General features: G+C 40.4%; 1 protein-coding gene across 1 annotated transcript in view; it reads left to right on the top strand.

Moving 5' to 3' along the window:
- LOC124863843 (glutamate receptor ionotropic, NMDA 2B-like) overlaps nucleotides 1-12,862 on the top strand; it is a 243,124-nt gene that overhangs the window by 80,178 nt on the left and 150,084 nt on the right. Inside the window, exon 4 of the mRNA XM_047358359.1 lies at nucleotides 314-931. Within this exon, the coding sequence (XP_047214315.1) occupies nucleotides 314-931 (618 nt within the window). The remainder of the gene's footprint in view (nucleotides 1-313; nucleotides 932-12,862) is intronic.

Here is a 12,862-nt window from a genome sequence, read left to right as displayed (position 1 = left end):
ATTCTCAACATTCTGCATAAATTATTGATTCACACTTGTTATTGTTCCCTGTATTGTGACTTTAAATTGTAAATGTCAAGTATGACTGCTTGGATTTATGAAGGTACTTTCAAACAATGTTTCCCTTGTCTTCTGTCACTCCTTTTTCATTTTTTTAACACATACAAATAAGACCTGATATATATGATGCATGTTGCCTGTCTGCTTCAGTATATTCCACACATTAAAGACAGTATACTAACTTCTGATTCATTCTCTTTATCATCCTCTGCTCTCTTTAACTTCCCCCCCTGCTCATTTTTTGCCTTTCCAGGTATTTCTCTTCCACTACTACATTATGCCTGTCCGTGGACACTGCAGCTCCTCCCCACCTCGCCAACATGCTGGGCCTCACCTCTCCCCCAAAGTTCGGACTCATCATCCATCCCCACCTTCATCAGTTCATCACAGCACAGGCACGTCTTTACGCCTGCCCCTTCTTTGTCTGCTGCTCTGTCTTCTCCACTTACCCTCAGCCTGTCACTCACGGAGAGAAAAGGGCGGAGGAGGTGGTGGAGGTGGCAGCCACTACATACCCATCCCACAGCCTCCTCCGCACCACATGGCACTGCCTCACATCCTACGTGGCCTAAGCATTGCTGTCGTACTGGTGGGCAACTCCAGTGAGGTGGCACTGGCAGGGGCCAGAGAGAAGGAGGACTTTCTACATATGGCTCCTAACGTGGAAGTGCTGACCATGAATGAGACTGACCCTAAAAGCATTATCAAGAGCATTTGTGACCTGATGACGGAACACTGGCTGCAGGGTGTAGTGTTTGGGGATGACACAGACCAGGAAGCCATCGCTCAGATTCTGGACTTCATTTCAGCTCAAACCCACATTCCCATTCTTGGAGTGCGAGGAGGCTCTTCAATGATCATGGCTGCCAAGGTAGGATCTCTTGCACCCAACAACAAAGATTGTATAAAACCAAAATTTTATATAATCTTTGCATAAAACAAAAAATTCATATAATTACAGCAACTGTATAAGGAACAGTGACCAGGTGGTTTAAATGTGGATATAAATAACTAAACTGCAGTTCTACAACGATTAATCCAGAGTCCTGATCTTAGCAGTGACTGCTTTGATCAGTTCTACATTTAAATCTCTGACATATTTCACTGCTACAGAGTGTAGTTTTTATTTAGTCAGTTATTATCCCAGCATAACTTTGTAATGGATTTGATAACCTCACCAACCTCTGCTGCTTTTTAAGCTCCTAGAGCTATAGTTCTCAAACTGTGGTACAAATACCACAGGTATAAATTATTAGTGTATACCAGAGAACCAGGGCAGATAACTAATGGCTAAATATACTGTTTCGTTCACCTCTGAAGTCCAGAGTTAGATTTTGAAATAATGTCAAACCAAACTTAACTGTGTTCCTGTTTCAAGTTCAAAAACCAGTAGATTTTATTTATTGGTATTCTCAGTGACCAGGCTAACAGGTATTAGCAATACAAGCCAATACAAGTGTATGTCTTTGAATCTTACATTTTCAGACACTGTAAAAAAACATTTTCACTTTGAGAGGTTGTAAAGTGTTGTGCATGATATATTTAATCAGATCTAAGTAGTCTGAAATGCTGTACTTTTACTTCAGCTATCATGGTTCTTGGTTCTACCGGTTTTATTCCATTTTGGATATTGAGATTCAGGGTTTTTAAAACCCTCAGAATTTTCTTTCATAGAAACATGACTTGTAGAGACCATTTTGTAAAGTTTTCTGAGTTTAAACTTAAAACTTACAATTAACAAACAAACTTGACTGAGGTAAGTAAGGTATGTAGTTTCTTAGATGTTTTTTAGACTTTCTTTTGTGGAACTCATGGATGAGTCATCAAAGCGGTCCTGGAGTAATTTTGGTAGGCTGCTCACCTCTGGGAAGGTTCACCCTTGCTCTATGACGATGATCACTCTCACTGTGGTTTGCAGGAATCTCAAAGCCTCAGAAAATTATAGATATCAATGATTGTGCTTGTCATCTTTTTTATGATTGGATTTAAGGGATTTCTTGGTCCCACAGGTCTTGCAGTAATTAGGCATGCGTGGCGAGAGAAGTTGCACTCAGCTTTCCAAAAAATGTGGTCAGTCACAATTATTTATAAAAGGATTGGGGGGGACTGCTTTTTCACATGGGGGTAGGTTGGTTTTGAAAAGCTTTTTTTTCTCAATGAATGAAAGCGTCTGAAATTAAAATTTGAATAATTATCTGAAACATTTTAGTGTGACAAAAAAGCAACAGTAGAAAAAAATGCTTTCCTGTTTTCCTGGTGGTGGAACTCATGGTTTTAATTTCACTCTGCAGTTTTTCTGAATCCTTGTTTTATTAGGCTTTACCTATACTAGGTTCAGCATGCCTCTTTTGTACAACTGTGACTTCATGACTGCACACTGCATACAGAAAAACACTTTAGTTTATGTTCTCCTTTGTTGTTAAAGTGGATCCCCTATGCATATAAAAACAATGAGCAGAGAAATCACAGCAGTTACAAAGTCTCTTTGCTCCTGCTTTACTACTACACTGGTTTGTATTAGCTCCATGCGCATAAAGACAGACAGGCAAGCTTAGCTGGGGGCCCTGACTTGAAAGACAAACTGCCAACAGAGCTGATGCCAGCGACAGGATCAGCTGGAGATTGCACCAGGACAGAGCGCTAGATCTCTGCCTATTTACTAGGCCTTGCCTAATGGGATAAAGCAATCTGCTGCTGCTTTATCTGTGACCTATTGAGATGTGGATTTGGGCAAAATCAGCTCATTCAGTTTGTGCTGAATTGTCACTGAACTAAAAAATTGCCAGATAAGAAAAATGTCTCTATCCATCCATGCAGAGAAAGTGAAATCTTATGGTCTCATGAGAGTTCCTCAGCTGCTGACAACTTGTTGGATGTTCTCATGAACGTACCACTTACACATTCACTATAAACAGGGAGTATAATGTGTTTCCAGAACTGAATCAAACTGAATTTGCTTTGGTTATGCTGTTTGCTTTGGGAAATTGGGACACTCCTTTAAGTGGCAGTGTAGGCACCAGACAGTCAAATCACAACAGTTGCATCCTGTGGGCCACAGTTGAGGATGTGTACAACAGTTTCATGTGCGTCCTGCCACACAGAGACTCTGGCTTCTCATTCCTATCAGTGTCTCCATGTTGTCATCCCTGCATTTGTCTGGTGACCCTCTGGTGTCAACAGGTTGTTGTAACATCAGAGACATGAGCTGGAGTGACATTGCAAGACCAGCGGCCACCACTGAAGCACTATTTTCTGTTGCTTCTCATTACTGCTCAAAAAGAAGATGTCGCAGGGAACCATCATCTCCCATTTAAAAAGACACTCACATGCACAAGGACTGCTTTACAGCACACACATTTGGCAGTACAAGTCCGGGTAGACAATCTACCAGTTCAGCCCAAAAATATTCAAGGATATCCATCCTAACCATGCATCCTAAATTCATATACACATGTCTCCTAAAGCAGTGTTTTTTTAAATTTTGCATGGACTTTACTACTTCTCTGTTCTATCATGAATACAAAAAAAAAATCATATCCATTGGCGCTATGCCGTTGGTTGAATGGATGTGGTTTACTTGTGTGTTTCATGTTTAATTACAGTAAGTGGAAGAGTTGGCAGTTGTTCACCAATCCCAAACTCAAAATTCAATATGGCTGCCATGTGATTAAAACATAGTAATGGCTGTGTTGATAAACTGTTTTACTTTGATCAGTAAAGTTATTAGGCGTCTGATCATGTGCATCTCTTTAAATGTTTCGCACATAGTACAGTCAAACCTCTGATAGTGAATATGTTCTTTTAGTGTTTGATTATACGAAATCCAAGGAAATACATAGTCATCAGCCTGTATTGCTAACAGTAGTTAGTTTGTCATTGATCACAACAATTACCATATCCGAATGGTTTTCTGACATAATTTCCAGATCCACAGTTTGACTTTAGACGTGTTAAGAGTAGCCAGCAGTTGTTGCTGTTTGTTTTGGTTAATAGTGGGAGTTGTTGAAATTCTTTTTGTAAATTTGTAGGGTATTTAACTTGTAAATTGCTGGGTACCTCTATCTGTCTTATTCTTGGCCTTATTACCCAATGGCCTTCTGTCATGCTGTTTTGAATGAATGTTTGGACATTGTTACATAGAAAGTTCCAGGCTTGTAAAAGAATAAAATAGCACTTGGGAAGTCAAGAAATTCATAGACCTCTGAGTGGGCTTGTGTGTGTGTGCAGAAACGATATTACCTATTAAGCACATATACTGTACTTGCACCAGACAGCAGGAAAGAGCAGTATTCCGTGGCAAAGGTTTAAATGGATTTTCCCGGCAACAAGACAGAGTTTGCCTCCCCTGAGAGCATTCTCTTGGCTGCGCTTGGGCCCTAGAGAGTGAGGACGGGGTTAGTCTCAGGCTCCGTCTCCAAACGGATTTGTGTCTGCCTAATGGAGTGAGACAATGGAGTGGCAAAAATACGATAGAGAAGAATCAGAGAGAAGGAGGGAGGAAAAAAGCGAGACACGTGGGAAGGCAGAGTAATTGAGATTGTAAGGAGAGAATGAGATCGGATGGAAGAAATTGTGCTTTTAAAGAAATGCTGCTGGGAGAGGAGAGATGGGACTTGGTTGAAGAGGGTTAGGCTTGATCAAAGTGGGCTTGTGAAGGTTCTTGAGAGTGATCGACAAATTCAGACTGGGAGGAAAAAATGTGCGTGTCCCAAGGGACTCTGCCTTCCTGTCGTTTCCAGAAATTGGATTCTTCTATTTAGTCCCATTAAACTCTTACTACAGAATCTTTCTTGCAATTTATCCTGGTCTCTCAAAATAGTGATCTTTTTCTGACACTCCAAGCTTGTTGTAGTGTTTGTTCACTTAAAGCCACCTACAACTGCTTTGGACCGTATAATGAGAGACAAAATAGTTGACATTCTGAATGTTTATGTTAAAATTCAGGAAAATCTTTTATCCTGTGAAACAGATAAATGTGTTAAAAAATATTTTAAAGTTGAAGCAATTCTTAATGGTAATATGATATAACTGCTACACTGGCTAAATTTTCGCGTTTTATTGGTTGATCAGCCCCGATGGATTTAGTTTGGAGGGAGGTGTGCTAAAACGTTCTTTGGAACCAAACACAGAGAAGGAAGAAAGCTTTCATTGAACCATAAAGCCGGATTATTCATGTCACCTAAGTTCAATTACCCCATGGACTGCAGTTGCGAGAGTTTATTTATCATCATACGCTATGCTGAGTTTAGGCACATTTCCACTACAGGAACCAGGAGCAAATCAGACAAAAGTTGGTAGAACGCTACCATGAAAACAGCCCTGTAGAGAATGTAGGATTTTGGATGGATTCTGAACCAAATAAGGAGCTCCATGGTGGAAGGAGGCTAAACAATCTTACAAACTGAAAATCCCCAGCACTTAATTTTAGTCATCTCCTCCTCTGCTGGTCATATTTTTTGTTATTTTTAAATTACGTGACAGGAATACCTTTTTTTGGACCCATTTAGACCCAGCCACCCATACTAAATATCAAAGTGTTTCACAAAGTATGCATTGAGATTGCAATTTTGCTTTTTTCAAACAAAAAAAGGCTCTCATAAAAGCTTCTTTTCATAGGTCGGTAAAGTTAAATATTTTTTATTATTTACTGATTAGAGCTATCACAACCTGCCAGGATTTTTGATAATTCGTTAAATTTAAGTTCGAATGGAGCAGACGTACTGCATCGATTGCTAAATGTGGTTATTCTTCCTACAATATCAGCACAGTTCACCTAAATCTTTTTCAACCTATTTTCACACAGTTTGGAGTGGCAATCTGTAGCCTTTAAAGGGCGACTGTAATTTAACAATTTAAAACTGATGCTTAATCAGTCTGATTTCACTGTTTTTACAAACATTCCCCACTCATGTGTCTCTAAGCTGAAGTAATGGTCCAAAAGGGAGCTACGTCTCAGTGGAAATAATGCTGGTGATCCCACTGAGAAGCCAATACTACAGTCAGGTCAGACCCAAATGTCTCAAGTGAATGCAGTTTAAATCAGTTTAATTCTTAAAAAATACACTTGGTCTTACATTCTCTTAGTTCACAAGTGATGTAAAATGGTATCTGCCGGTCAAGATGCACTGGTTTTGCGTTGGACCAATGTGCAGAGCAGCACGAGGGGGCCTGAGAAGTCTTTTAATAGTGATAAACAACAGGTAACTTACAGGACAGAACTTAGGCAGGCATAGAGGCACGATCACAGAGACATGGTATGGGAAGGTCAGCAGTGTAGTTTTCAGGGATGTAAACTGGAGGAACCAGCGAGGAACAATGAAAACCAGGAAGCTAATATACTGAGGGAAGTGGAACATGAACCACTGAAACAGGGAGACAGGAAATCAGGGGAAATATGACACAGGTGTGAAACAGGCTGCAAGGAGACTGAGGGAGAATGTGTCTAATTAAACTAACAAGCAGAGGGAAAGAAGGGACATGAGAAAATGAGCAGAAAACAAGGAAACTAGACTAAATAACAAAACCAAGGGAAAAAAAAGACCAATAGGAAAATATAAACAAACACATGAAACACAAGAATCTACGGAGTAGCAACGAACAAAAGTAATCTAACGACCTGGATGAACAGAAAATACCTGGCTGAGGCAAGTTAACAAAAACACAACACTGACACTGGCTAAGGAAGGAAATTAAACACAAACTCAAAACCCTAACACTGGCAGATCATGACACTGCCCCCCTTACACAGCACTTTTAATTTAGCTTTTTTTCTGGGGCTCAGTGGATAGGAATTTCCGGAAGTCACAGACTGATGGCAGAAATGTCAGGATTTGGCTGTCAGCCTAATGTTCTTTTTCTGAAATGCCATGTTAGATTTAACTGACACGACGGGTCGCAGCTTCCAAAAGGTGCCACCTTTGTTTAGTCAGTCTACTGTATGGGGATGATCAACATGTATTTTGTCAAATATGAAATGGGCCTTTGTGTTTGTTTTGGTCAGCAGTGATTTTTGTTTGAAACTCTTCCACTGATCCCATTTATTCCCAGCCACTTTCTTATTGTTGAATCATGAACACTGACCTTTATGCAGGCAATAAGGTTTGCAGTTCTTTAGATGTTCTGGGTTTCTTTGTGACCTCCTGGATGAGTTGTTGATGAGGTCCTGGAGTAATTATCATAGGCCAGGCCACCCTTGGGAAGGTTCACTATTGACCAATGTTTCTCCATCTGCAGATTATGGCTCCCACTGTGGTTCACTGGAGTCCCAGTGCCTCAGCAATTCATCTGTAAACCGTTCAAGACTGATAAGATTGTTTTTCATCTGTTGTTCATTTTCTTTATATTATTTTTTATATCTGAAAATAATTTGGCATGGGTGTGGGTAATGAAATTGAACTCAGCCCTCTGAAAACTGTGGTTAATCACAGTCACTTCATGATTTAACAGGCCAAAAGCCAAACCACAAAAAAATGTTAGGGAGCAAATACCTTTACACAAAACTGTAGTTTACAATAACTTTTTCATCTTGTTTATAGTCTTTTTTATTTGTTATTTTACCTTGGTTTCTTTTCTTTTCTTTGGTACACTCATAATGTCTAAACATTAATTAGTATGACACATTATATTTTTCTGTATGATCTGTATTAAACCGTTGTCATGTTTATTCTTTTAATAAACATGACAATGGTTTATTAAACCATTCACATTTTTAAAATGCCATCTTTTCTTCTTATCTTTAAAAAGTGCAATTGCTGAAACCGCAGTGGAAATGTGGGATTCACTCTTAAGATAAAGGCAGTTTCACTGATAAGCCAGGAGTCTTGAGTCATGAGGCAGACTGTTCTCTACAGAGTCTAGAGACAGATGAAGTAGAGACAGGAGAAGATGGAGAAATGTTGTCCTTCCTGCTATCTTTTGGACAACAAAGATTGAGTAAATAAGCAGAAAGAAAATCTGGAAGACAACATGCGAGACAGTTGCAGAGCTTGAGAAAAATAGAGATTTGGCCAATTGTGTTTTCCTTTTCTGACATGGAAATGGATTGACAAATGATGTTGTAGGAGCTGTTTATCTCTTGTGCCTCTCACACACACACACACGCATGCACGCACGCATCCATGCAAACACACAAGTGGATGCACCCATCACGGGAGAAGGCCAAATGCTGCTATTACAGTTGAAAAGACAACCCCCATTTTCATTACACATCTGTGGAAAAGAGAGTAACAGGGAGCAACACGGCAGGCAGAATACACATTTAGGTTTTTAGCAAAGGCTGAAGAGTAGGAGAATCTGGAGGACTAATACAAGATATTTCCATAAAATCTACTCTCTGGAGTGGCCTACTGTCGTGCTGCATGACAAGTCGGTTTGAATTATGGTTCTGGAATTATGTTCCTTTCTTGCTCTCACATGCAAACAGAGGCTCTATGTGTTTAGGGATGAAACACAAAACTAAGCCCACTGTTATGTGCCACTGGGAGACACAGACACTCGTTTAAGTCCGGTAAGATTAAACATTGCTCGCAAAGTTGAGGCATGCAACACATCCTTCGTTTAATAAGCCCTATTCCCCTCTGAGCCCTCCGACATCTGTAACGAGTACAAAACTGGATATTTTAGACAATTTCCTCTGGAAGGTGGGATGGAAGTTCAACAGCAGCTCAGCAATAAAAAGTGGGACTCCAGCTGCCACGCCTTTTGCGTGTCTGCACACAGTATGCCAACGGGAAGTTCTTCTATAACTGGTGTGAAAGAAATAAAAGCTTGTAAAGAAGGAAAGCTGAAAAGATAGGAGGAATGGAAAGAGGAAGGAGGTGGAGGGAGGAAAATTGATCAAGGCAAAGGGCACTTGCATCTATATCAATGAAAGAAACCGGTGAGGGAGGTGCTGGGCGGTAAGAAAAGGATGAGTGCCCTGAGTGCAGAGTTGCATAACTAAGAGAGGGCTGAAGGAGAGCGGGGAAGACGAAGTGATACAGAGAGGATGTTTGTAGCAGGTGTGTTGCCATCTATCCATGGAAGAAAAACAGAAGCTGCCTCTTTGCTCTGGAAATCACAGCCTGAATGGAGGAGGGCTGAAGAAGAAGAGGGATAGATAGAGCACAGCTGTGCCTGCATCTGTGTAAGATGTGATAAAGGAGGAGAAAGAGATGAAGAAGGCAAAGGGACTCATCCAATGATTAACCAGGGATGTGCGAAAGTATTGATTGTATTGATTGATTGTACATTTGTCACATTACAACCACAAATCCCAAACTCTTTTAGTGGGATACACACAATAGGACATGATTATGAAATGTAGGGAAATTTCTAAATGATTTGAATCTTTATTAGACATGAATGTCTAAAAAGGATTGGCATGCATTTGTATTTAGCTCACTTTAATTATCCTATATAAAACCCAGTTCTATCAACTGCTTTCAGAAGTCACCTAAACAGTAAATAGTGAACACCACTGTGTAATTTAATCTCAGTATAAATACTACAATGTATGGTTTAGATCAAATAATTATTATGTGTTAGACCGGTCTAGTCAAAGTCCTGATCTAAATTCAATTAAGAATCCAAAAAAAGAGGTGAGAATTGATGTTCATAAATGCTTTTCATCCAACCGGAGTTCCTGTGCTTTAACTATTTTGCAACAAAGAATGTGTAGAAATTTTTTATTGCAGAGCGGAAAAACACATACCCCAAAAGACTTGCAACTGTAATTACAGCGAAGAGTGGTTCTATGAAGCATTGACTTCTGTATACAGTTTAATGTTCTTAATATGCAAGACAGAAAATATTAAATATTAAACACTGCGTTGTGCTGCAGTCGGTACCACTGTTGCCTTGCAGCAAGAGGATCCTGGGTTCAGTTCCTGGCCTGGTGTCTTTCTGCATGGAGTTTGCATGTGTGGGTTCTCTGTAGGGCACTCCAGCTTAGTCACACAGTCTAGGTCACAGTCACTGTTAGGTTCATTAGTCTCTTTAAATTGCCCTTATGTATGAATGCGTTTATGGTTGTATGTCCTCTGTGTCTCTGTGTTGCCCTGTGATGGACTGCCAACTGTTCCAGGGTGTGCTTCTCGTTTAAGAAGTATAAATGCTTTTGCATGTGTATTTTGTAGCCATTCTGGTTTTGCCAGTCTGTTGGACTGCAGCAATCAGTGCCATCTAAAGCTCAGGCTAATGGTCATATTATCAAGACATGTTGAGCTATTTTTCCCAGCTTGTTTAGAAGGTTTGGCTTTGTAGCGTACAAATAGCTGTAGTTGTCATTGATCACCCCTGGGCCACAGCACAATAAGTGCACAGCTAATCTATGAGAGAAGGCTGTTGCTGTAGATTTGGAGAGATAACTTCCACTTGTACATAGAATTTAAATGCAAGATGGTTAGCAACTAATGGAAATGAGGAAGGTGGACAATTTAGATGACCTGAGAGAAACTGGAATAATATATGAATAACATTTCCACATTAGCATTATTTACAGTGTGACACACAGAAAACATGGCAAACAGGAAAACTCCTACGCATTTTTTTCACAAATGTACAGTTAGTTTATGAGGTTTAAAACAATGTATTAACCATATCACATAGCAGAAACAGAAACAATTTTTTTTCTCCAACACACACATGCAAATATCGGATGTCTTTTGTGTCACTGGGCAGCCTTCTCGTGAAAAAAACGGCAGCAGGGTGGGATCTATTAACTTTTATCCAATTGAGTCGGGCTTTTCATCTTTTCCAGTGTGGTCATTTGCCTGTGCGTGTCCTAGCCTTTTTCGGAGAAGAAAAGGAGCATTTTGTTTGTGAGCAGAGCTGTGTCTGTGCATCTGTTTTTGTGCATGCACACATGTGCTTGTTCCTTAGAAGAAACGTGTTCGATCATAGTGAAGAACTGGTGATGAATTGTGTCCAGGGGTAATTGTTGTGTCCATGTATGTAAGGCAGTCGAAGCGTTTAATCACAGCTTATGGGTGAATTCAGGGGAGCAGTTAATGTCCATAGTGTTTTTGTTCCCCCTGTTCTCAGTATTTACTTTATAGTTGGCGAAAGCCATCCTTTGATTTCGTTCACCTTAGCAAATCAACTCCTGTCAGCACTGTTCCCTCTAAGTCCTTCTGAGGTTCAACAAAATCTCCTTGCATTTATATCAGCAATTACTGTGGTACAATTGAGCCCATTGTTGTAGTAATCATTGAGGTCCTGTACTCTATTAATGTAATATGCTGTTCAGCTTGGCAGTGCCATGTCCTTGCTAAAACAGTCGCAATTAGTAGCATTTGTAAACAATAAGAGAATTTAAAGTGAGTGTTCCTTTGCCTTGTGCCTCTTAGTATGCCATTTTTATTGTACTGATTCTATTTGTTCCAGTCTCCTTAGATTCCTTTTTAATTGTTCACTTCAATAATTGATTTCTGTGCTCAATAAGGCACTCTACCTGCATCTCTTCATAGGTACATCTCTTTTATCGTTTGTGTGCATGGATGTTTTGAGTTGCAGTAGAAGTGGCCTGGAAATTTATTTGTGTGAAACCTTACACATATGTGGAGATCGCATCGTCCTTCTTTTATTGGGACACCAGGGAGTGTCACCAGGGAGTAAGGACTGAAACACAGGTAGGTTAAAACTTCTAAAAAAAAGAGCAACAATCCCTCTTCCTAAGCATACATGTAGTGACAGTGGAAAATAATGACAAAATTAATGTTTCTTGGTACTGTCATTTTCAGCACAGTTTTGACTCACATACAGAAAACACTCAGAAGTAAAGTTTTAACGTGTTTTTATTGTCAGCAAAGTAATCAGGGACACGAACTGGAAACACCAACTGTACGGAAAGAAAGGAGAAGGGACTGGTGAATAAACGGACAATATATAGCAACTGATAAAAGAGATCTGAGAAATGGATACTAAATTGCTATTGCTTGAATCACCAGGAGTAGAGAGATTCAGTCTCACATTGTCCATGTCCGAAAAGTACAAATGGTTGGGAGAGAAATCCACAAGAAAGTAGATCCAATACTGAGAAGATGATTATCCAGATTGCTCAGAGAACCTCTGGAACAGAGTCAGGTCTCAGCAAGGTAAACAAAGCCTCAGCAGCACTAGAGATCCACGGTTTTATCTGGGACACATGGAACGTAGCGTGTATGAGAAGGCTTGCAGGTAGACGAAGGTGAAAAGCAAGAGGGACTGATCACGGCCTCAATCTCGTAAGGTTCGATGAAACGAGGCAAAAGTTTTCAGGACATAGACTTAAGTGGTACATCACGTGCTGACAGCCAGGCTGATATTCCGGGGCAGCTCGGTGTCTTTGATCAACGAAGCGCTGTTCTGTTCTGTGGTTCGTTGGAGGATTTGGATGGTGGAGTTCCAGACGGATTTGCAGGGCCGTATTTGTTGATGGACCGAGGAAACCGTGATGCCTGTCTCATCAGCAGAAAACAATGGCGGCTGGCAACCAAGGGATGCTTCGAAGGGAGAACGTCTTGTATCAGAGGAAACGTGAGAATTTAATGCATATTCAACCCATGGTAGGTATGAGCACCAGTCTGTTGGGTTAGTAGAAGTGAGACAGCGTAGAGTGGATTCAAGTTGTTGGTTGAGTCTCTCTGTCCATTAGATTGAGGGTGTTAGCCAGAGGTTAATGAAACCTTAGTTCCCAAAGTTAAGCAGAACTGCTTCCAGACCTGAGAGATGAATTGCGGGCCTCGGTTGGACAGAATGTCATGTGGGATTCCATGCAAACGAAAAACATGTTTGATGAGAAACTTAGCTGTCTGCAGAGTTGACGGAAGTCTCCTGAGAGGGA

Source organism: Girardinichthys multiradiatus, chromosome Y (assembly GCF_021462225.1).
Source record: "Girardinichthys multiradiatus isolate DD_20200921_A chromosome Y, DD_fGirMul_XY1, whole genome shotgun sequence".
NCBI lineage: Eukaryota > Metazoa > Chordata > Actinopteri > Cyprinodontiformes > Goodeidae > Girardinichthys > Girardinichthys multiradiatus.
The sequence above is the reverse complement of the archived record's forward strand: the minus strand, read 5'-3'. Positions and strand labels throughout refer to the sequence as shown.